Genomic DNA, 26,393 nt, shown 5'->3' on the forward strand with positions numbered 1-26,393 from the left:
ATAAGCGTAATTTTTTTAATAGGAATACGAGGGGCAATCGAGCCTACGAGCCACCACAAAGGTCAGTCACCGGAGCCATTTTAGTGGGTGAGTTGCCAGCCTTTGAGGGAGGAGTAAGCTCTTTTTTGAAACAATCATTCGAAGGTCAATTACTCTGTATTAATAGTGTATCACACAATAACTGTAACCAACGCGATTCGACATATCTATATCTAAATAATCAAATCTAAGTTATTGTAGCGAATAGCTATTAAACTTTAATGTTGCTCAACATTTAACGAAGTCATTTGAAATATAATTATTCCTTTGCGCTTTGATTGAAGATTAAACAGTTCGACTCAAGTATTTGTGATTAAAACATAACTCGCCAAGGCCGAGCTTAGGCATTCGGAACATTCTTCATCAGATATTTTACCCTAGGCCTCTAGGTCACATTCCAAGTGCCTTTTGATGAGGTTTAGCTGACAATCGTTCCCACTGTAATATAAGAGACATTTGAGAGCTTCAAATATAATAGGAATAGTCAAACAGTGATGTATTGGTAAAATAAGAAGTATGGGAACGCATAGTGGGAGCAAACAAAACTCCTATTTACAGCAAACTATTCTTTTCCATGTAAGTTTTATTCTCTTATTCTTACTATAAATTAACGAACACAAAAAAAGAAATTCAAAAAAAAGATGAAAATCAGAAAGATATAATTATTGTGTGTACATTTATGATGTACTACAAAAACTCCCAAATAGGGTCACACACATTTTTATCAATTGCCCCTGCTCTTTTAGTTTGCTGGTCAGCAATCGGCAGCAGCGGATCGATGAGAACGCAACCTGGTTTTTACGTAGAAAATTGGATTCCAGAATTCCAAGGATATATAAGTTTAATAAACAATAAATTTGCAACATAATCAATTAAATTGTAGAATTTCTACTAAAAAAGTACTGGAACGCGTTCCGGTTCTGAAAAAAGGTAAGGGAACTTCGTTCCTCCGCGTTGCCCTCCCAATACACTACTGTAGGCAAACATATACGGGCTGATGAAAACCAAACATTAAGTTCGTTAGTCCCGCATATATTGGTCGAATTGAATTTTAAATTGAAAAACCCACATCTGTGCAGAAAAATATATCAATTATAAATATAATTATGATGTTATTTATATCGAAACCAGCTACACGCCTCAGTTTCGCACGGGCAACAGATATAAATTATGGCGAAACAGATAGAAAGGCGCGACGGGGCCTTTTCTTATATAATATAAAATTTTATGCTAGTTTTTTGTAGGCATTATCAAGCTCCACACCATTTCTCTAGAATTCATCATATATCTCTCATCGTTAAGGCAATGTAAGGGACGTTCATTGGACAGATTATTCGCCGACTTACTTTGTAAATCCGACTACTACGAAAGAGCATTTTTCGTGTTAATATAGCCTACGACACTCACAAATAACGTAGCCTTCTATTGGTAAAAGAATTATTAATTCAGTTGCTCAAAAAGTGGCGAATTGCAGGGACGTATAACGTTCGGGATGTGGGCTATTACATACTCGTGCTTTTTCTTTACCTTTATCGAACTCGTGCATTCTCTTTGAGCATTGCCGCATGCCCATGTTGAGCATTTGTGATACTTATTCATATGTTTTTTAATAAACTGGACAAACTACCTCCTAATCCCACCTGATCTAAGTGAAATTTTATAAGAGCCGTTCAGGGCAGTTTGTAGAAGCCGATTTTATATTATCTGGGATAGAATTTTAAAAAAGTTTATTCTCTTGATGAACAAGAACCCATGCTGGCATATAGTACTCATCTATCTCTATCTCATAGCGTAAATACAATTTGACAAAAGGAGACAAAATACTTAGACTGCTACGTGGCTTTGATTACAGCGTTTAAAGTTATAGTTAAAACGCATTGACATTGAATGTTATTTCTGGCGCAAATAAACATTTAAGAGTTATAACTAGAGCAATTGTCGCCGGAACACAGGCCATTGTTAGTGTATAAGTGCATAATGACATGCCGGGTATCACAAACGGAAGATCGGAATTGTTATCAACAACGAGCTAATTGTGTACTAATGACTCATATTTGAATACTAATAACTTTTAATTGCTATTTTATTTGATATTAATGGCTATTCTCGGGATTGATTATTTTGGGCTAATACACAAATTAGTGGGTGTTATATGCCTGAATGCGCTATTCACGGGAACTATTACAGGTGCGAAGCGGGTCTGTACGATACAGATAATTAAAGTTGTAAAATTCCGTTGACGTTCTGATAGAATTTACAATCACTTGTAACAGAACTTCAAGCATTGGGCGTTATACATTGACGAACTAAGGAACATAACCAAGCATATAGCCAAACATAGCTACGAACATTCTCATGATCTTTCTAGTGAACGCTTTAGTCGTCGCGCGTCAAATTCTTCTATAAAATGTATTTCTAATATTTAGTGACTTGTACTAGAATGCCCGCCAGAACGTTCGATAGAATGTCCGCCAGAACGTTCGATAGAATGCCCACTAGAACGTTAAAAATTTTCTGCAAAGTAACATTCGCAAAAATGCTCAAGTTTCTTTCAACCTAGAGACTAATCATTGTGCGCACACTTCGCGGAAAACTTTGACATGACCATGACATAATAGACTTGTATAAAAATTATGTTACCTTGCACGATGTAGCTAGCCATAAGCGCAGCAGTATTCTCATTGCACTGTATGCTGCCTTGCGCCAGGTCTCTCTTCACTTGGAGACAAAAGAGGTACCGCGTGAATTCTTCTTCGAGCCTTGCTGGGTCCGGCGTGTAGAACTTAACGCAGAAACGAAGCGTCGGCTCCAGCATGGACAGCCCCAATTGCCGACACATCGGCTTTTCCACATCCAGCCAATCCTATAAATAAACGTAATTTGGAGATAGACTTAATAGCAATAAGGACGTTCATAGCACCATTTTTTTTCTTCAGATTATTATTAGTTTTTAAATTCTAGTAGGTCTAGTAAAGTGTGAATAATAAATAAAACAGTTTATAAAAGTTTTACCGATGTTAGAACCATGTGACCATTATTTGCCGATTTTATACACGTGTCAGTGTGCTACTATCCAGAAACGCCAAAATAGATTTTGCCCTCGATATGACTTAGTATCAGAGAAATTTGTGGACAAACATAAGTGTGCGTTTGTGTGTATTATGAAGTATTACACGCCTATTAACTAATTCCAACAATATCACACACGAACAGGTTAATTTGATAACTTTTTAAGCCAGTTAAAAATAGGTATATACCGCAAAGAAGGTTGAATAAGAAAAATATATTAAATTTCTAAGTACCTTTTCTATCTAAGCACAACAAAATATCTACTTGACATACAAAAATAGATAGATGAAGTCAGTTTAAAAAAAATCTTGTTACTAGTTTCAAAGTTGGTTGGTGAAATTTTGGTTTTCTATGCCGAAGTGATTTACTAGATATTTTGAAGACATCTTTGAATTAAAAATGTTTACAAATTTAACAAATCCAATCTGTATCATGGCTTCTAGTGATAATTGTGATTGTAATCGTTAAGTCGAAAGGATTTTATCGTTATGTACAGTTCCTAGATAATACCTTGCTTCCATTAGCATCTTGATATTCCAGCCCGAAGTAATCAGCTTCCAATAGATGTAGTTGTCGACAAACTTGGTCAAACAGAACTCTGCCCAGCGCTTTCGACTGTAACAAAATTAAATACATTATTGTTTTGAGTTGAGTTGTAATATCACACTTTATTTAATATAAATTATTCTCGAACGAGTATTATATAAATAATCATATATCTTGTGGCCACAAAATTGCAAATAAATCGTAGGCGCCAATGATTTAACATCATAGTCCAGACAGTAAAAAGGCGATACCAGCGATGCATTGAACTGAAAGATGAAACAATAGAACAAAGCTCATCATTTCTAACGCGAGCATTTAATAGAAAAACCTTTGAATAGAAAACTAACATGTCCTTTCCACGGGAACACAGTGAACAGTAATGAAGAGTAATTCATAGCAACCTCACAATGTCCCTTCAACCATGCGTCTGGGGTTAATGCAAGTTATGATTTTGAATTAATATAGTCTCTGTCAAAACATAAACAAAGTCGCTTTCTGCCGCGACTGATTTTAAAGCATTAATTAACATTAGAGTCATTTATTATATGACTAGAAATTCTAGACATAGTGAAAAGTTGTTGGATATTTTTATATGCCTGTATTCCACGCGAATGATCTAGCTACAACTAAACATAAATAGGGCTCAACAATGAATCTAATTGATCGTCTAATTGGAAGACTACATGTGTTTTTCTTTCACTGATACTTTTTCATTATAGGCAAGTTTGTTCTAAAATGATTGATCGGGAATCCATCCCAGGATCCCGATAATACAGAGTAAAACGAAGGGCAAGCTTATGTTATAAATTATAACGGTGTTTTGCTCATGTATTATAACTTATAATACATGAGCAAAACACCGAAAAAACAATATTTATATTTAAAAGATAAAATTTTACCCCCACGTGATACAGCTATTATTTTGTCCTTATTGCTGATGTAACTACGCAAATAAATAAACGTGACAAAACATGCCTACGCTAATAGACATGCTTATTGTGTGTATGAATAAGAGCAGTTGATTAAAGTTCAAGTACTCAATACAACGCCGTTTTAAATATAGGTTTAAACAATGCTTATACTGAATCTCCGTTTTAATTTGTTAGTACTCGCGTTCCTCTGGTTTTTTTTCATGGACCACACCACATGCTAGGCACCAGTAGTTACTTCGTAATTAGGGTAATTTCCATGAATGTGAAGCAATAGTTTTAATAACATTTAAATTACTTAGTCACATTACTTTCCGTTTTCTTGGTTTTTGGGTTGAATGAAAATCCGATTTAAAATATAAATGCATCAGAATTTTGATTTAGTTACTTGTATTATGAATATACCGAATAAGAAATGTTGTCATTGAGAATATTTTTACGATATGTAAAAGTAAAATGATGCCTGGAAGAAATCGCTCGAAAGCGATAAACCCGTCGCTCTCATTATTTGCACTATTAAAAATGTATAACATATTGCAAATGTCATAATGTGTTTAGACAAGTGAGCCATAGTATACCTCTATTAGGAAATCACTTGTCTATAAACACTTTAAGCACAATATTAATAAGAAAATTATAAAAATAACACAATATACCTTTTCAGCGCAAAGGAGGCATTTTTATGAAGCATCTATGATAGTCGAAGGACTAATAGGAAATTCCTATGAATCACGTGCGGCGGCAAAGGAGAAAGGATAATTTGTTAACATTATTGGCATACAATAACATGAGCTTCTGTTCCCATAAAGACAAATAAAATATGGAATATATTTTATCAAAACATTTGTCGAGATACATAAAAACATTGTGTAATCTCGTATCGTAATATTTAAATTACGAACGTCAAAATGATTCACTATTATGACGCACTCTAATAATAGATTATCCGAAAAAAAACTTTATACCGTCAACGCCCAAACAAAAACATATTAAAATAATAATTACTGGAAAAGAAGTACCTATGCCAGAAGTACCAAGTAGATTCCAATAAATATTTTTCTTGCACAATTTCTATAATCGCATGCAAATTACTTTTTTACGTATCTGTGACCGCTACCTATGGACTCATACGATGCGTAATATACCTACCTACCTTAGTCGTAGGAATATTAAGTTGCGATTGAAGAATCGTATGCACATTCTAAAAGACAACTTGCAAATCGGCATTTCATATATCGGCGATCAGCAACAAGAAAACTAAAAAGGGTGCGTGTACTTATGTATGCGCGTAAGAAGTTATACTTCTCTGGCATTATTAAAAATAGTTTTTGATTGCATGCAAATAATTAATTACAATTAAATAATCAAAGACTGGAAAAGGAGTCATTATAGTCAATAAAGTTCAGTTTACATTTGAAAAATTAAATAAATAAATATTTATTATTATTCTCTTACATTAAGTGTAACATAAATTCTATTATTATTCGAATGTTGTTTTTAAATTATGTCCAATGCCGTAGCATCTTCCGTGAGCAACGTCATTCTGTTAATTTTGTGTCACGGTGCGCGCGCATCGTAAAATTTCACTCTCATCAATTTTTCATAACGCGCCTAAAGAAGTATAACTTCAAAAGATAATTATTGTTAATTTTAACTGTAACTAAATTAACACAAGCCTTAATGAGCGTTAATTATTACTTAAAAACTGTGTTTTAATTACAATTTTCATCGATATTAAATTATAATCAAACCAAATTCATCAATCAAACATATAATTAATATATTCAGCCATTAATATCATTAAGCCTCAAGCTTTAACACCGTGTAGGAAATATTATATTGGGCATTTTTAATCACGGCTACAATTCATTAATATGTATCAATAACATTCGTTTTATTTTTATACCGCTAAAATTACATTATAATTGTATTGCAGGTGATAATGTTAAGTATTAAACGACAGGTCGGGTTTAGATGTATTTTAAATTAGCAATAAAATTAACCCACTTTCTACCCCTATAGAATGAGTAATCAATATTGTGCAGTTACGCAAATATATCTAACCTAACCTAAACGTGACATTTTTCACTGTAAAAAAACAAATAAATTTTACTACAGCACCGTAAAATCTGGGCCTTAAGGATAACGTGCAGATTTTTTCTACTAGTTTTTGTTAAAGTAAAAACGTTGTAACTTATTTTATATGGTATGAATTAGTTTTTTATTGAATTGTAGCTTGAGTAACGGTTTTTTTTGTTTATTTGATGCTGTCATTCTTGTACGAAATATTGTTTGCCGCATTATAAATGATTTATTTGTGCTTATCTTATTTTTTCTTACCTACCCTCACTTACCTACCTAGTGGTACACTGTCGTCACACGCTTTGATCTGTTTTATTTTTAGATTCCTGGATACTGACCCAATTGTTTTAAATTTAACGAACATCTCATTAACGCTAGAATAACTCTACAAAACCCGCAAATTGTGTTAATTATATGCGATTAAATCAGGTGTATTTTCTTTGTAAATCTTTAAATAAAAATCTTGCAATAAGTAAAAAAATATCAACGATTTTCATAGTTCAATAAATGATTGATCGGATCAGACGGCTGTTATTTTTATCCGTCTCCCCTATGTACCTGCCCTCGGCCACTTATGCGCTTGGCATATGTGCTCACGTCATGAAAACTTGTAGTTGATTTGTTTATTAATTCGCGCATTCTTAGAATTAGCATAGTAAATCTCTATTAAGCTACTTTTTAACAAGAGATTGACAATTGCAGTATAAAGCTTCCAAACAAAGTGTAAACAGTAATATTCAACTCGAAGCGCGTAGTATATAATAATAATAATTTTGGAATAATCCCATAACAATAACACGAATCTATCGAATTGTTAGACCACCTAAAACCCATTTATATCCTTCACAAAGCAATATTATTAAATACAACAAGATTAATCCGCAAACTTCTACAAGATAAAAAAATTCATCGATTCATGACGTTTTTGTATTTGATACATGACGGCGTCCTCACGTTATCCTTCACTATTCGAGCGACTGTCAGATGAGCACATAGACAAAAAGTACATTACCATACTACCTACGACATCAGCACACTGTTTTTAAGTTAAATTATACAGTACATACCCAATTTAATTCTAAAACCGTAAAAAACATTGCATTAAAAGAATAATAGCTATTATCCATCTGGCGTCCATTGATCAAACGGAAACTAGCTAATGGATTAACTAGTCAAAGCAATTATTGATTTCTGATTGTTTGCAAACTCGTTAAGGGAGCTTTGAATTGGTTTAACTTTTGCATTTAGATTGCTAATACATACAGTTTTTATCAATTAACCCACCTTCGTAGTTTAGGTTACCATACTTTAATGAGTTTAAGCTGGAGTTTGAATTCCCGGGAAGTAATATTGAGTTCAAAGGTACAGAAGCCTAGGAGGGAAAGCTAGCCAAAGAAACAACCATAAAAGGAAGCTACTGCAGCTCATGGACACCCTTTTATAGCCTCATTAAAAGGCCGGCAACGCATCCACTAATATGGCCGTTAAATTAACTATCAAACGCATATTTTCTATAGCTGCTTCTAAAGTGTTCATAACCGTCAATTAGTTAATGACAGACACTTGTATATAAACTAGTAGTTTAGACTCGCATAAAGTATATATGAATCAAAATAATTTATATATATACATATACAGTCAAAACCGTTTATAACGACATCGTTTACAACGACCTATCGGTTATTACAACCAGATTGTATGGTCCCGTCCGAATCCCTAGTAAACTATTCAGTAAACAAACCGCTTATAACAACATCGGATACAGCGACATATCGCTTACAACGGCGAAAGTTTATCGATATTCATCGGCTATAACGACCAACCGCTTTTTTCTCAGCAAAACAAAACAATACAAACGATTTTAAATCTTATTTTTGCATTGAATGAATATTTAGGCAATGAATATTTTATTTACCTTCGCACTTTCTCCCAACGAACAGTTTCAGTCAACAATGATTTCCGAGGCTCTTAGCGCTGTAACGATTTTGCAAAAATTTGTTGTCTTTAACCAACAGTTTGATACTGGTGATACTCATACCTTGAGGAGTATGAAACGTAAAATGCAAAAAATATTTGAGACTGGGCTAAAAAAACCAGACTGACTGATTACTTTTGTACCGAATTATTTCGTAATAAATATTTTTGTTTCTTTTTTGACTCGTTTACATATTATAATATTAACATACCATATTATAACCCATACCTACCTATTCTAGATCGATAACTATGTACATACATATGTACTGTTCTTGTGTATATGACATTGCTTATAACGACTATCGGATATAACGTCGACAACTATACGGTCCCTTCAATGTCGTTATAACCGGTTTTGACTGTATATCTGACGTAATTACATACATCATCATTTATATACCGCCGCATGTTATGTAACATGTCAATAACCCTTTAAGTCCGGACTACCGAATTATGTATATGTTCATTTGTTTTTCAAATAGACAAGGAGATGATAGATAAACCTTTCTGTGCGTGACACACGCCGTTAACTTTTTAGCCCTAATAGTCTAGTCGACAAGTTGAAAATGGAACAAAATAGAGATACTGCTCTTAAAATTATGTGCGATAGCTCATTGGAACCGGAATGACGCCTAGAAAAATGTGCTAAAAGCGTGTATTAGCACATAAAAAATTGCAAAAGTTATAGACAATTAAAGATGAAAAAAAAATGGCATTTAGTTTTTTGCCAATATTTAATAAACTATTAATATTTAAGAAATTTTTAATAAAGATTCTGAAAGAAGAGAAAATTTCCAATAAAAAACTCCGAACTCCCGGAACTCTATCTCCATTATTTATAATTTTAATTTAACGCTGAAAATAGGTCTGCGGGTGACATTTTTAGTATTCGCGCGTGGCGTCAAAAGCGACTACGGCACATTAATTAATTAATTTAAGGTATTGAATATTTTTTTTTAAATTTGAAAAAATTATGGTGTGTTCTGAACACTATAATTAATTTATTCCCGTTGAAAATTTTACTTAAAGTTAATTTTTCAACAAGTTAAATAATTGTTAACTAACGAAATTTTCTCGAACGGCCGTCTTAATTGTAAGTGAAAAATTTTTTTTAAATAATGGTCGTAAAAATATTTCGCTTCGTAGAGCCTTCCTTACATACATACTTAACAAGATCGTGCCATAAAAGTTAAAAAAATATTTATACTTTGTTTATAACATTTTTTTTACTTAAACAAAAACTTAAAAATCCATGTAATGTTGTTAAAAAAAAATTTTTTTTTCTAAATCATCATATAATAGTTTTTTTATTAATACAAGATATTTATTGATTTGCAAAAAAAAAATTCCCGCCATTTGTTGAAAAAAATTTTTTTAACAAATTGAATAAATAAATATTTTTTAAAAATTTTTTAACACAACTTTATTACATTAAAAATTTTATGATTTTTAAAAAAAAAAATTCCTAAATAACAATTTTTAATTGTTTATAATCGTTTTTTTTAATTTTCTATTGTTTAAATAATTAGTTAAAAAAATTTCAAACAAATATTCAACTTTTTTTTATTTTTTTTCTAAAACTTCTAAAATTAAGAAAAACACCCATATATAACAAAGTATAGAAAAAATTTTTTTGTAAATTTTTTGATTATCATGAATATTACTTTTATTTAAAATTAAAATATTTTTTTTCTATACTTTGTTATATATATTTGTTTTTGTTAATTTTAGAAGTTTTAGAAAAAAAATAAAAAAAAGTTGAATATTTGTTTGAAATTTTTTTAACTAATTATTTAAACAATAGAAAATTAAAAAAAACGATTATAAACAATTAAAAATTGTTATTTAGGAATTTTTTTTTTAAAAATCATAAAATTTTTAATGTAATAAAGTTGTGTTAAAATTTTTTTTAAAAATATTTATTTATTCAATTTGTTAAAAAAAAATTTTTCAACAAATGGCGGGATTTTTTTTTTTGCAAATCAATAAATATCTTGTATTAATAAAAAAACTATTATATGATGATTTAGAAAAAAAAATTTTTTTTTAACAACATTACATGGATTTTTAAGTTTTTGTTTAAGTAAAAAAAATGTTATAAACAAAGTATAAATATTTTTTTAACTTTTATGGCACGATCTTGTTAAGTATGTATGTAAGGAAGGCTCTACGAAGTGAAATATTTTTACGACCATTATTTAAAAAAAATTTTTCACTTACAATTAAGACGGCCGTTCGAGAAAATTTCGTTAGTTAACAATTATTTAACTTGTTGAAAAATTAACTTTAAGTAAAATTTTCAACGGGAATAAATTAATTATAGTGTTCAGAACACACCATAATTTTTTCAAATTTAAAAAAAAATATTCAATACCTTAAATTAATTAATTAATGTGCCGTAGTCGCTTTTGACGCCACGCGCGAATCCTAAAAATGTCACCCGCAGACCTATTTTCAGCGTTAAATTAAAATTATAAATAATGGAGATAGAGTTCCGGGAGTTCGGAGTTTTTTATTGGAAATTTTCTCTTCTTTCAGAATCTTTATTTGAAATTTCTTAAATATTAATAGTTTATTAAATATTGGCAAAAAACTTAATGCCATTTTTTTTTCATCTTTAATTGTCTATAACTTTTGCAATTTTTTATGTGCTAATACACGCTTTTAGCACATTTTTCTAGGCGTCATTCCGGTTCCAATGAGCTATCGCACATAATTTTAAGAGCAGTATCTCTATTTTGTTCCATTTTCAACTTGTCGACTAGACTATAAGGCAAGCCAGTTCCATCAGGATGATTTCCTTCATCAGACGCTTCACAAATGCACACATCGACAATCTTTTGGTATACAGCCGGGGGTTGAACCTACGACCTACGCACGCTCAAGCCACTGGACTGCTTAACAGAATTATCGACCAAAAATATTTTACGTACAGAAATCAAACACATTTTAACTGATAAATAAAATCCATAAAGGCTCACGTAATATTTGCCTAGCAATGTGCACTCGTCCAACTAAAAGAAATGAATATGGCAAATCAAACGTTGAAATTTAAAAGCGTTTCCAATATTGATTTGAAGAGGCGGCAATCGCAAGGGAATCGGGAGGAAATAGGTTGTGAATTTATATGAAATTACATTTTCTAACAGCATGAGATTACTTTGATGTTTCTATTCTAAATTGCCAGACAAAAAATACTTTTGTATTTGATTTTCACATATAGCTGCTGCAATATGCTGCTATATCTTAGAACCCTCTACAGCAAAGTTTATTATAATTTCTTCCGTGAAATAACAAAAACCTTCGTATTCGTTTCGTCTATTAAGGCCGATTTACATTATCTTAGTGTTTAGGAGAGTGCTTTAGTACAACTTGAAAGGCAAGTTCTTTAGCGTAGCGTTTACTAAAGCAAGTAGCGTTTACATGTTTCAACTAAAGTACTATCCTAAAGCACTCTCCTAAACACTAAGATAAAGTAAATCGGCCTTAAGTCTATATGTCTCGTATACAAACAAATTCTCAAATATACACAAAAAATTGTCGTTAACGCAAATCCAACCATTTATTTAAATTTATTTATGTTATGTACACTTGTTTTCATGAGATATGTTATTCACTACACTCACATATCACATGAAAACAAAATATTGCACAGGCTTTTCGAGCAACTAAATTTATTATTTATACGCACCGATTGTGTATTTTAATAATTAGGTCACAAAGTTTTATTTTTATTCGAGCCTCCGCTGCTTTTGGGTCTCTACGTTGGAACACTTATATCACGAGGATCAAATTGTATGTACAAATTTGTGATTTTCAGGATTATATAGTAATTATAGAGACTTCCTATGTGACTTGAGGTCATTGCAATCAATTATTAATTTAGATTTCACAAGTAGGTCCCTTATCTGCCATCCAAACCAAAACAATAGTTTTGACCAGGCATGAAAGTGTTAAAAACAATGAAACAAAAAATATAATTAAAAAATGTTATTGATATGTTTTATGCCTATCATCTTAAACGTACCTAGCTCTACGAAGTTCCCGAAATGTAGTACTATTTACAAATTTTTCGAAAGCGAACTTGACTAGACCCAGTGCCTAAAAGCTTTTGTAACAAAATAGTAGTCATTATATAAAAAGGGTCGTTCCACAAACCCTTCGCTGGCAACAGACGAATCTCACAGTTAGAATGGCCAAATAATGTAGCATACTTCAAAAGACTTATTGTCCTATTTTTCAAACAAGGAAAAGCCAATGCCTCACATGTCTTTGTAGGGCAAACATAACGAGAACGCATAGCTCGCCTATGTGGAACTGAAACGATCTCACTTACAACGGTTCTGCAGTCTTTGCTCTGTGTAGTAAAAACATTATATCATCCACATAGACTTTAGAAGTCATGACAAAAATGTGGAGTAATGGAATGACTGGATCGTTTCCATTTATAAAGATAATCTTTTTGCTTATCCCTGAAACCATGTTCGCCGACATTCGAACTAAGGAACGAAAACGCGTTATCGTTTAAGCCACGAAGGAGGAGTTTATCGCGAAAATTTTCATATAAACCTTATACATTAGTATAATTCACAATTTGTTTAAATATAAATGTTAAGTTCATACAAATATAGAATATCCATAGACACATCGCTTTTAAATCGAATAAAATATTCATTCGTTTCCACTTCAAATGTGTTGACAGATAGGAATCAAAGTTTGTATTTACATAACAAGGGCTCGTTTGATACTGCACCACTCGTAACATCTGCAGCTCTAAATAAATTGAGGCAATTTACTTATTTGATGTAACAAAGTCTAGATTTAGTCGAAACAAATATTATGTATTATCAACCTTATTGTATTTATTGGGTGTAAATACTAATTCTAAGCTCAAAACTCGAAGACGGCTGGGCCAATTCTTTTTTATTTATTCCATTTTTTTATGAACTCTTTCTACTTTAGCACAGTGTCACGAGGTAGCATAGCAAATGTTCTATATGTTGGTATGTACTGAAAAGGTAGGCTTAGTAAAATCACATTAAGGCGAAACGAAGTTCGCGGGGGCAGCATTGAATAACTTGGTATTCAACTTGGCTATACAACTAAAAACTAAATTAATTTTAATAGACAACAATGTCCCGGTCACTTTGCAACAACTCGACTACAGGATAATTGCTTTATTGTATACGGTTGTCTATAGAATAGCCCACTTTAAGCAAAGGAAATTAGAAAATTACTATGGATATAAATTGTATTCCTAGCGGTGACTCAACATAAATAAAATCAGATTTAAATAAAACCACAAGTTCAGATCAAACAGACACAGAAATTGACATATACATGGAGGTGATATATTTCAAAACTACTTTCCATTTTGGATTAAGAAAAAGATATATGTGTGTGTCGTGAGAAATGGAAAAGATTCTCTACTAAACGGCAGTCCCGAGATGGGAAAAGAGGTACACAGGTTAGGCGATCTGCAAACCACGGCGGAGGCTGCATGTTGCCCGGGATAGAAATAAGAGAACTAGAGACCTACGTGTCGCAGGACACACTGTAGACTAAATATTTAAAATTATTGTATGACCACGGAAATAAAAAAGTCTTTAATAATAAAAACAAGTTTATAAAACGTAGCTTATTTTTATTAAAAAAATAAAATATCTGTAACTGTTACCTATGATCTTTAAGGAAACATGTTTAACAACTTTGACGTGGTAAAACTACCATTTCAATTTTCATCTAAGCCATATATTTCCTTTGATATTAATAGTTTCAGATAAACCTACAATAGGTTCAGCAGTTGAGCGATAAATCGTCACATAGTCGGTCTGAATTAAGACCGATTGCCTTGCGATCAAACATTAACTCCGTCGGCAAAGGCAATTGGCTGGGCAGGGTTCTAAAGCTTATTTTGGCCGAGGTCCAGATAAAGATAAGGGCCAATGCAGACGCATTTCTTACGCGACCCTGTTACATAAATTTGTACACAAATACCTTATTACGATTGTATTAATTTTACTTTCCATATAAGACATTTAAATCGTAACTTATATTTTAGTGTTATAATAAATTCCAGTTATCTAATAATAAGTTCCGCCAGTTAATTATGTTCAATTTTTATATGGTAATGCAACGAAGTTTTAATAAATAATTAAAAAGAAACGCATACTATATGTTTTGTTTAGTGTAACCGCTGACTCGATTTTTCATTACTTTTCGTTGGAGTAGACAATTTTAGTTTACCAAAGCTACTCGATTTTATATTTTATGTATTACCGATTTTAAGCCTATACGAAATAGTGATTGTTTAATCACTTATTTACAAGCCAGACTGAAAAGTACTTAAGTATGTTATATATTTTGCCTAATCACGCAACTTCTGCGTGATTAGGGAAAATAATGTCATAAATAATGTCTTCGAAGATCTAGGCTAGTATAATCTGTTTTAGCTAGATTTACGTGCAGTTACCGGACGACAAGAAATATTAATGTTGATGTAAAACATTGTGTAATGCCAGTATTGTCATTAGCATAAGCCGCGGCAATAATTTATCACTAGACAAATTTTCAGCGGACATTGTAGATGCATTGTTCCATTAACAATACTAATGCTATACAGATGCAGTTGTTCTAGAAAATTCGCGGATAATTTTCTATGTGAGGAAACGTATAAAAAGATTTGTATTTAAATTTCGAATGTTATTTTCTTATTAGCAAAGTAACAAAGTAGATCGTGCGTAAATAGCAGTGTTGGCCTAGTGGTATCGGCATGTGACACTCATCCCTGATGTCTAACCCCGGCTTGCCTATTTGAAATAAATGATCACAAAACCGGTACAGAAATTTGAGGCCCAGACCTAAAAGGTTGTGACGCCAATTTTTTAGATCGTACTTAAAGATGTTGGTATTAAATAACTATAAAAATACTAACAACTTCAAATACAAATTATTATTTTTTTGAAATTTGTTTCATAATATAGGTAAAAGACTTGTAATTTCAATGAAAACTAAATTAAATATAGATACAAAACGGTCACAGACATTCAATGTCATCGTTTTAAACTGCAAATGAATGTACAGCGCTTAGATTCTGCTTTACAACGAAAGCATTTTAGAAGGCACTCATCACCTTATTAAAAAACAATAAATCTGGCGCAGTAACGTTCCCCAATAGGGGTTACCAGTCTTTTAGTATCGGACTATGTTTATTCTCAACCGGACACATTATCACGAGACGGCAATTGACATATCCGCAATCCGTAACATACCGTATAACCACTATGACCCAGGCCAAGCCAAGTTTTTGCGGATACGATTTATTGATTGAAACCGATTCCCGATGTGCAATAGATTTCATCAATTCAATTGCGACTGCCAAAAATACACCTCTATTTTCGGCTGTGCCATAATTATTTGTTTTGTTTTGTTTATATCTATTGTACAATATGCTTAGAATAAATGTTTTGTTGGCGCTAGACGAAGGTATAGGTCGGAAGCCAAGTTTGTTACTTGTCGTGTCTGAAGTTTATTCACTTGCGAGCGCTCTGGCAGTATAAGTGTCAATTGGTGGAGGTATCACTTAATATCCGATGAGCCTCCTGCCAGTTTGCCCCCTGTTTATTTATTTTATTTATTTAATTATAAGTAATCTTACAGCTAACATACATAATATTACAAAACAAACAGTTAGACAGTACAGAAAGCCAAAACAGATTACATAGATAAACAATACTATATACGAAAAATAAAACAAATAAGCGCATCAATAGACAAAACTATATAATTAAATATTCTGTTCTATAAAAAAAATCTATTCCAATATCAACTATCTCGTTAAATTTCGGTCTACTGCACTGTTTCGTTTCGGTCTACGGACTAGAACTAATATATAACTGAGAATTAACAATTCACAATCCGTCTGTAGTTTAGTGTGTTTAACTCAAAGCTTTATTCAATCTTATAGTTGTAGTTCAGTGCCTAATTTTACGCATTTTAATTTGTATAGGTACAATATAAAACATATGGGTAATATGTTAAGTATGACTTCATGACGAATATAAAAAAAATATTAATAAATGACAGGAATTCTTAAGGAATCATTTACTAACATTATTATTCATTATCAGAGTCAGTAGCATGCAAATTCACTGTTATTGAAAATATATAACATATTTCATAACTATATACAGTTAGGAAATAAATCCATAATAAAAATCGACGATCACATGTACGTAAATAGAAACGTGTTACGTCCAAAACCATTACCTTACGAGTTACGAATCCACACAATACATTTGCAACAATGTCACTGGCACTACTATTATAGCGATAATGATCGACTCATGCAAATTTGAGTCGTTTTCGTATTGAGAACCGTTACCAAACTGGCAGGTGTAGGCCATTATTCATGTAGCCTCATCTTTAACCTTATAATATGTAACGTGTATTTAATGGTTGTAAGGGGTTTTCTTGAGTTTCAATTGACAAAACATCATTATGACTAGGTTGCAGCTCCTTAGAAACATTTTGTAAAACAAAAAAAAATGGCGATTATAAAGAGTGGCGGAAAGTTTATTGCCAGTTCTTCTCTCCCGTTCTACGCCCTTGATTTGAGAACTGACAGTAAATGTAAAATTAGAAGCATTAATATGTACTGACGAGTCATAAGTGTAAATTATGTTAACTATATGATTAAATGTTTTTTTTTACTTTTTACTTTTCTTTGATAAAATTGTTTATTGTCATACTTCAGTCCATTAGAGATTCATAAAATTAAACATCCCTTAACTGGCCGATTCGACTAATTTAACAGAAAAAATATTAGTGCCGATTATTGTCAAAATACTTCATAGTAGTGAAGAAAACCAAGAGAGACATTCTGACAGGTTGATATTAGGTTTGATTTGATTGATGTTACAGAATACTGCCCTTACACTAATGTAAAGAACGCTAAATCATAATGAAATCGTGATAAGTTCGGATGTCGAGTTCAATAACGTAATAAGGTTCGCGCCATGGGAGTTTGTTAGGTATCAAGTATTTATTAACAAAATACAAAAAATACTTTTATGTTCTTCGGTATCTTAAGTTTATAGTACTGTTATTAACCGTATATATACACTGCATTGCGGAGAAGACACGATACGTAACTTTTTAACTTTCTATAGCATAGTGTTTTTGAACGCATTTCTTTAATGGCTTTCATACAACACGACACTAAAATATAAATGTATGTTAGAGTGACACATTTGTGATAATTCGACAAAGTTTCCTGTGTACTCTGGGCGTTTGCATTTATGGTAATGTTGTTTAAATAACGACATAGCATTAAGCAAAGTCAATACGTTCATACAAACAAAAACTCATTCCAGCCCAATAAAAGTGTTTGTACGCAGTGGAAAATTATACGAACAATATGCGTCTACCAAAGCTTACAACAACTCCATATATAAAAGAATATCCAGCGTTTATTTTATGTAACGGGACAAACGGGATCGAGGCGCACCTGATGTTAAGTGACCGCCGCCCATGGGCACTCACATTGCCAGAATGCTCATAAGTGCGTTCGGCCTTTTAAGAAATGGTACGCTCGGGTCTTGAAAGATCCTAAGTTGAATTGGTTCGGAAATTGCTTTAAGAAACGCTAAGTTGTGGAACGAAAAAATATCCAGTGTGAACGTAAATATTAACGTTGATTAAAATTTATGTGTTAACCATAACGACCGTAGTAGGCATTCCTGTTAAAAAAATATATACATTTTGCACATAGTTTTACTATACTTACCGCGATATAAAAGATAATTTTATGGAATTATTTTTTGCTACATGAAAAGTTAATTCAGATATAGAGTTTGTGCCTAAAATTCTTTGTTTGCGTAAGATAAAAGACAAACAAAAATATAATTTATCTACGGTAATTGCAGCATTTTGTTATCATATCCGTGGTAACTCTTAGTCATGTGCCTAAATATGGGTAAATAAAAAGGCGGAATGATAATTTCCTGACCAGTATAAAAATACCTTTAGTAAAGTACCTTTTTTTTTATAGAACGGGTGGCAAACGGGCAGGAGGCTCACCTGATGTTAAGTGATACCGCCGCCCATGGACACTCTCAATGCCAGAGGGCTCGCGAGTGCGTTGCCGGCCTTTTAAGAATTGGTACGCTCTTTTCTTGAAGGACCCTAAGTCGAATTGGTTCGGAAATACTTCAGTGGGCAGCTGGTTGCACATAGTGGTGGTGCGCGGCAAAAACTGCCTTGAAAAACGCTCAGTTGTGGAACGGTCTTGACACATTTTCCTTTAGAGAAGACTACTTTAACAAATCCACCCAACCCATACAGTGGTATCGTTTTAAAGATAAAAAAAAATAAAAAAATCACTTTAATTGACGAAAAAAAAAAACAATTACATTTTGTACTTACATTCTAAAGGTTATAAACATACAATATGCAACGAATCGTTGTGTACTCGCTTTAACAGTTTCAAATTACGGTCTACAGTTAAAAATCCCTTCATGTTTATTACCATTATAAACAGTGTTCCACTGACTTGACCCTCGTTCCCTTTTACATGTTCCCTACCCAAGACATTTTGCGCCTAAGCGGTTTGCGTTTACCCGAAATTTTGCGCATCATTATTCTAGTTCTACTTTTTTACGTATACGCATAAGTAAACTTGAAGCGTTACGAAAAATAATTGAGTCTCGCCTAAAAATACTTAATTCAAAGCAAATAAAACAAGAATGTAAATATTTTTTTAACTATACATTAATTAGGCTAAATAAAGCAAATAGTTATATGAATTTATGCATAGTCGGGACATAGTTATTAACAAAACTACCAAATCTAGAAAGCAAAACTAATTACAGTCAAAACCGTTTATAACGACATCGTTTACAACGACCTATCGGTTATTACAACCAGATTGTACGGTCCCGTCCGAATCCCTAGTAAACTATTCAGTAAACAAACCGCTTATAACAACATCGGATACAGCGACATATCGCTTACAACGACGAAATTTTATCGATATTCATCGGCTATAACGACCAACCGCTTCTTGTCTCAGCAAAACAAAACAATACAAACGATTTTAAATCTTATTTAGAGGCGTTGAATGAATATTTAGGCATATTTTTACCTACGCACTTTCTCCCAACGAACAGTTTCAGCCAACAACGATTTCCGAGGCTCTTAACGCTGTAACGATTTTGCAAAAATTTGTTGCCTTTAACGAACAGTTTGATACTGGTGATATCCATACCTTGAGGAGTATGAAACGTAAAATGCAAAAAATATTTGAGACTGGGCTAAAAAAAAACAGACCAAAATGACTGATTACTTTTGTACCTAATTATTTCGTAATAAATATTTTTGTTTCTTTTTTGACTCGTTTACATATTATAATATTAACATACCATATTATAACCCATACCTACCTATTCTAGATAGATAACTATGATAATATAACTTGTATGTATTGTACATACATATGAACTATACTTGTGTATATATAATATATGACATTGCTTATAACGACTATCGGATATAACGTCGGCAACTATACGGTCCCTTCAATGTCGTTATAACCGGTTTTGACTGTATACATTTTTTTCTAATTAGAAAGTATATTCACTCTTGGGTAAACGTACGCAAAATACGTACGCAAACGTAGATTAAAATTAAGGCGAAATAATAATCAGTCTCAAAAAGGCACTTGGTATGGTGAATTCCTTGCGTAACTCTCACAAAACGACTCTTTAGATGAGTCTTGTCTGCGGACCATTAGTTACCCGATTAGTATGGACAGTACACTACTGTGAACGATGTTGGTGAGATATTTATTGTTGAATTATCTATGTACTATCAGCAAATTTCACCACATACAAACGAATGCTATTTAACTATGCCACAGAATTACGGCCACGCTCGTGTTTCTTTAAATATATTATTTGCATTGCAGAGTCATAAAAGTTGCGATATACTAAGTATCTCTCTAATTTTGATTAGATATCTTATTTAGTATAGTAGTAGCGTTGATAAATAGTAATTAAAACGTAATTAACTGAAAAATACAGAGCAGCTGGGACAACCCCAATGGTTCCAGGGTGCGACTCTCATTTCTGAGGGCATATGTTCGGACCTTGGCAGGTGGACTTTCTGTTGGTCCGAGAGCTGGCACCAATTTTTGGGCAGGTATTTGAGGCAAGCTGAAAACTTGTCACATACCTCTCCTATTATATTCCAACACGGAATTGCAGACCTGGCTGGTGAGTAGCGGGGCTAAATCAACCCCTACATTTTTAAAAATATTAATTTTTTTTCCCCAAAAATATATTTGAGGCAATACGCAATTTATATATGTTGCAGTGAAATACTTAATAAATACGAAAAAAAATAAGCCAGACAATTTAATCGGGGCTGTAACATTGCCAGACGCGTGCAAACATTTTTTGAAAAAAATTATAAAAAATGTTTTTGAGGCAGCTTGAAATTTTAATGGAATGTTATTTATAACTATAAAATTAGATTCCCAAAAAGACAGATCATTTCGGTAGGGCTTTCTACCTGCCAGGTGATCAAACAAATAATGGATGAGTACGGGCCTGTACTACTATAGACAAGCTGTAGTGTGAGAGAGAGCGCATTTTGACAGCTGTCTTCGTTCTTGCTTGCCGCGTTACTATTGGCCACGTGACTTACAAAGCCGACACTGAAAATGAACCTTTCAGAAAAAAAATAAAAAATTGTGATCCCTCTACTTTACCTCCATGCAAATCTGAATTAAAACAACATCTTTTAAGGCCTACAACGCACTAGCGGCTGGCCGCAATGCGGTGTGCCGCTGCGGCAGGCCGCGGTATATACGGTCCGCCGTAGCGGCATGCCGTATTCCGGCTAACCGTCCCTATTGCGGTCCTATTGCGGTCTGCCGCAATCGTCACTCGTCAGTGCTTCTTGAAATATTACAAATTCAAATTTAATGACGTGGAATAAGTGATACATGTATCTTATGTTCCATAATAAACATATTTTATTTTTTACTCTTTTTAAAATAGTTTACAATATTTTGTTTACACTTGTTAAATAATTATATGTGATGACGTAGGTAGGACGGCTAACCGCGCCGAGTGCGTGGAGGGGACGCGGCGCGCCGCATCATTCAACCGATGCGGTTCGCCGCAGCTCCAGATCAACCGGAGCGGTTGACGGTTGACCGCAAGTCAGTGCGTTGTTATCGTGCGGTTTCATGTAATAATCGATGTGCGGCCCGCCGCAGCGGCACACCGCATTGCGGCCAGCCGCTAGTGCGTTGTAGGTCTAAGAACGCAATATATAACAAGCATTTGGAGAAATGCATATTTACGATTCCCCAGTTCTTTGACACCTAATAGAAACGGATGGACACTTAATGAGGATACGCTAGATTTTCACTGGTTTGACGGAGAGTGTATGCCGCAATTAGTATTCGACGCTGTTGTTCACGAGGAAAATAAAAATAACGATGATGAAAATCATACTACAGGTGAGAATAAATGGTTTATTTTTATTAACGGCTGCATTCAAATTTCTGTGATTAATTAAAAAAAAAAAATATCTATTTCTTTTCGCAGATGATGAAGAGGTTGCCGAAGATTCAAGTAGTTCTGATGAAGAATCCACAGACGAAGAATGATAATTTATATCTGACGTGAAATGAATTTAATTTATTTCTAATTTTTTTATACTTAAATAATTGTAACACTGAAGAAATATTATATTTTTATAAATGTAGTTTTGCGATTTTATATTTTAATCATTGGTTTTTTTTATACGTAACCCTTATTAATTTTAAGATGAAAAAAAAATATTGGTTGTTTGTAAAGTAGGTTTACGATCGAGATGTTTACGTGATAACGTCTTATTGGTGATATAAGTTTTTGGGAAGTAAGGAATTAATGAAGATAACAATTTTTTCAAATTTTAAATTACATCTATCGTTTTATTCACACTTTTGATGATAAATTTCGGGTGTATAATGACAAGTTTACTTATTCGACTATGATATACATTTTTCTTCATACATTCACGGAATGACTGGCAGCGCTCGAGATGAGACGGGAGATCGGTCCGTCTCTCTCTCGTTATACCTGCGATCGCGCTCGTGAGGTTTTGGTGTGACACAAGTTTCTGAACATGTCACCCGACTAAAACGATTTTAAAGACGTTATCACGTCAAAAGGTTTTAAATTTCCGTATAAATTTTGACTTGGAATAATGTCAGGGAAACAATTTTTAGTTTTGAATGTAGGGGCAACAGTATGAATTCTGTGCAAAATTTTTTGGAACAAATATTGTTGAAAAATATATTTTTTTTACATTCTGTTCAAAAAATAAATATTTTTACGGAAATATCAAATATTTAAACAATTCATTACGTTTAAATTCGCTTTAAAATTTGTAAAATAACTAATTTTTTAAGATAAAAAAGAAATCACAAAATTATGTCCCTTCAACGTCCATAAATCAATACAATCACTTTTATGCAAAATGTATTTAGTACAAATTCAGAATTTTTTATATTTTTTATTCCGAAATTCTAACTAGAAACCTCATGGGTTATTGTAAATCACGTGGCCTCGCTAGAGCCAATAGTAACGCGGCAAGCAAGAACGAAGACAGCTGTCGATATGCGCGCTCTCTCACACTACAGCTTGTCTATAGTAGTACAGGCCCGTACTCATCCATTATTTGTTTGATCACCTGGCAGGTAGAAAGCCCTACCGAAATGATCTGTCTTTTTGGGAATCTAATTTTATAGTTATACATAACATTCCATTAAAATTTCAAGCTGCCTCAAAAACATTTTTTATAATTTTTTTCAAAAAATGTTTGCACGCGTCTGGCAATGTTACAGCCCCGATTAAATTGTCTGGCTTATTTTTTTTCGTATTTATTAAGTATTACACTGCAACATATATAAATTGCGTATTGCCTCAAATATATTTTTGGGGAAAAAAAAATAATATTTTTAAAAATGTAGGGGTTGATTTAGCCCCGCTACTCACCAGCCAGGTCTGCAATTCCGTGTTGGAATACAATAGGAGAGGTATGTGACAAGTTTTCAGCTTGCCTCAAATACCTGCCCAAAAATTGGTGCCAGCTCTCCTACTCATATGCTCATTTAACACTTTCGCACGGTAAAAGAAAACATCTTGAGGAAACCGGCACGCTCTAGATCCAAAAAGTGGAGGGCGTTAGATTAAAAAAAAACGAATCATGTAATAAATACAGAAATCTGAGGCCTAAACCTAAAAGGAACTAGGGCCACATATTAATTTTTTATCAGGCTTCATCATGCCACATCAGGCCACATTAGGCCACATATGATTTTGCTCTATCGACACTTCTTTTCGGAACTTACATGAACTTACCTTTGAAATTTCATGGCAAATCTCTAATTGTTCTGGAACCTACATCTCTATGAAGGAAAATTATCAAGAATAGAGATACATAAACGTGTAAGAGTTATACGTGGCACTAAACAGTTTGCTGACAGTACGTCTACTGTTAAACCCTCGACACAGATGCAAATACTTAAACGGAATTGTTAGACACTCGAATTGATTTTTTTATAAAACGACTGAATATTTTTTTGTTTAATCTATAGTACATATATATAAAATTGCAATACATTTTACGCTGTATCTTGTAAAGTAATACATTCTTATAAGTTAATACTATTCAATAAAAATATATAATATTAAAAGTTCGTGTGATGTTCAGAAAAGTTTCTTGAAAGTTGAAACCACTAAGTACTTCGATAAACTGTGATTAGTTAAAACCAATAATTAGTGACTGACGTAAAGCTTCGTGTAACACAACACCATTTATAAATTCTGTTGGAAATTATCAACATAAACTATAGGTCAGAGATGCTTGATGAAAAATTGTCTGCAAGCCTCTAATTAATCTTTTCGACGTGAATTGTCGGCGCTTTTAAAGAATTTTCTTTGAAATGTTTTTGCGCTCCTAAATGTTATGAACGCTGAAAATTTTATGATAATGTTTGCAGACCGAAAACATAACTTTATAATTAATGTTTTGCTTGGTCAAATGCGCTGATATAAGACCTAGATAATCGATTATATCAATATAATTCAGACTCACTTGTTTAAGGCAAACGCATTCTAAGGTCCATCAAATCCTATACTTCTACTTATATAGAAAGAAGATGTCTATCACGCGTCTCTTCCCATTTCTAGACGTATTCACATGACACTCAGCTCTTACCTTATCTATATCGTAAATAAATCGTATCCTTAGCTTAACTAAAATAAAAGTAAGGTGTTTTACAAAACGAAATAACCGGTACTTCTGTATACTAAGAAGGTAGACATTTCATACAAGAAAACTATACTTTAAAAACGTCGCAGCATTTTATGTTATATTCTTTTATTGTATAACGGAAAAATGCTGAGCTCTCCACAACAATACAATACAAACTACGTCTAAAAGTGTTTGAAGAGTCGTAAATAGAATATTGTATAATTCTCTAATATGGTTTGTTGGTATTTTTAAACATAATATATTATTTTAGAAGGCAAATAAACTTATTAAAAAACCCGTACCACCTCTAGTATTATTGCCCGTACATAGACGTAGATACTATTTTAAGACATTACATTCATAATTTTAACCCTTTACCTTAGAATAATTAATGAACATACGCAAAAGTCTCAAAAAAACATAATGAAAAAGTATTAATAAATCCCTGCGTACTAAGTTGACGGGAATAATCATATCGTTACGTAAGTCGCTTTTATATTCAACATATGAGTTAGTCGCTCACCTGTATCTGAAACATGGATATGGAGTCGTCCAGCATCTGAACGCGCACCGCCAGCATCTTGCCGCCCTTCTTGGGCGTGGCGGGCGGCGTGCGAGACCCGCCACCGTCCACACCCGCTGGCGTGCTCGCCGAGTGGTGCATACGACCTGCCACCAAACCTATACTATAACTAGTTCTATCATCTATGGTATCCCCAGTACTTTGATACAGATGCTAGCTTACAGATGGTGTTTGCAGTATCAGATTTATCTTCCAAATGTAGCCGTTTTGGATACAATGCAAGTATAATTTGCATGCAAATGATTTTTATATATGTTTTTCTGATTTTACTATTAAATTGACAAGCAAGTTGGTTAACCATACCCTCAGAAAATGTTTTTATATATACATTTGTATGTAGCATTTTACTATTGAAGATAAAGAGTACTAATAGTAAGTAGTAAGTTGGTTACCCACTAATAGAGATGTTAGGTCATATATTAATGAAACAGTTGGTGAAAATTATCAAAACAATCAATCATTAAGAGATATTGATTCTACTTAAATGATCCTTATTTATTATAAATTAATGGAGCACTTTTATGCTTTTATATGAATAGATTTACTATAATGAATAAAAATAGTTTCTTAGTCATTTTGAACATATGTATTAATTATACACATAAGTGTAAGGTTAACATTTATAAAAATATAATGTTAAAAGAAACTCATTCTCACCTGGTATTTGCCATCCAATGGTAGAGAGGTGTCCTGTTGAGTTACTACTGCCAGGCGGAAGCTCTGTTTCCATCATATTGTTTGTCTACAAGTGCACTCACAAAGTAAGTTCACCGCCATTGTCTCTATGCTACACTTAGCACTACCGCTATCACTACTTCTCTGTAACAATAAAGATAGGTTACATAGTACAAGTTGTA

At 32.9% G+C, this 26,393-nt stretch overlaps 1 protein-coding gene across 5 annotated transcripts in view; it reads right to left on the minus strand.

Moving 5' to 3' along the window:
• LOC125050831 (FERM, ARHGEF and pleckstrin domain-containing protein 1) overlaps positions 1 to 26,393 on the minus strand; it is a 71,512-nt gene that overhangs the window by 43,593 nt on the left and 1,526 nt on the right. For 4 of the 5 annotated variants that reach the window (XR_007117210.1, XR_007117209.1, XM_047650871.1 and 1 more), the window contains exons 2-5: positions 26,194 to 26,355; positions 25,477 to 25,634; positions 3,619 to 3,723; positions 2,680 to 2,902 (exon numbers count right to left, since the gene is read on the minus strand). Coding sequence is in view for 3 of the 5 variants with exons in the window: in XM_047650871.1 (XP_047506827.1) it covers positions 2,680 to 2,902; positions 3,619 to 3,723; positions 25,477 to 25,634; positions 26,194 to 26,269 (562 nt within the window). In the remaining 2 variants the exon portion in view is untranslated. The remainder of the gene's footprint in view (positions 1 to 2,679; positions 2,903 to 3,618; positions 3,724 to 25,476; positions 25,635 to 26,193; positions 26,356 to 26,393) is intronic. The other variant, XM_047650870.1, reaches the window with a different exon arrangement.

The sequence above is a fragment of the Pieris napi genome, chromosome 7, assembly GCF_905475465.1.
Source record: "Pieris napi chromosome 7, ilPieNapi1.2, whole genome shotgun sequence".
NCBI lineage: Eukaryota > Metazoa > Arthropoda > Insecta > Lepidoptera > Pieridae > Pieris > Pieris napi.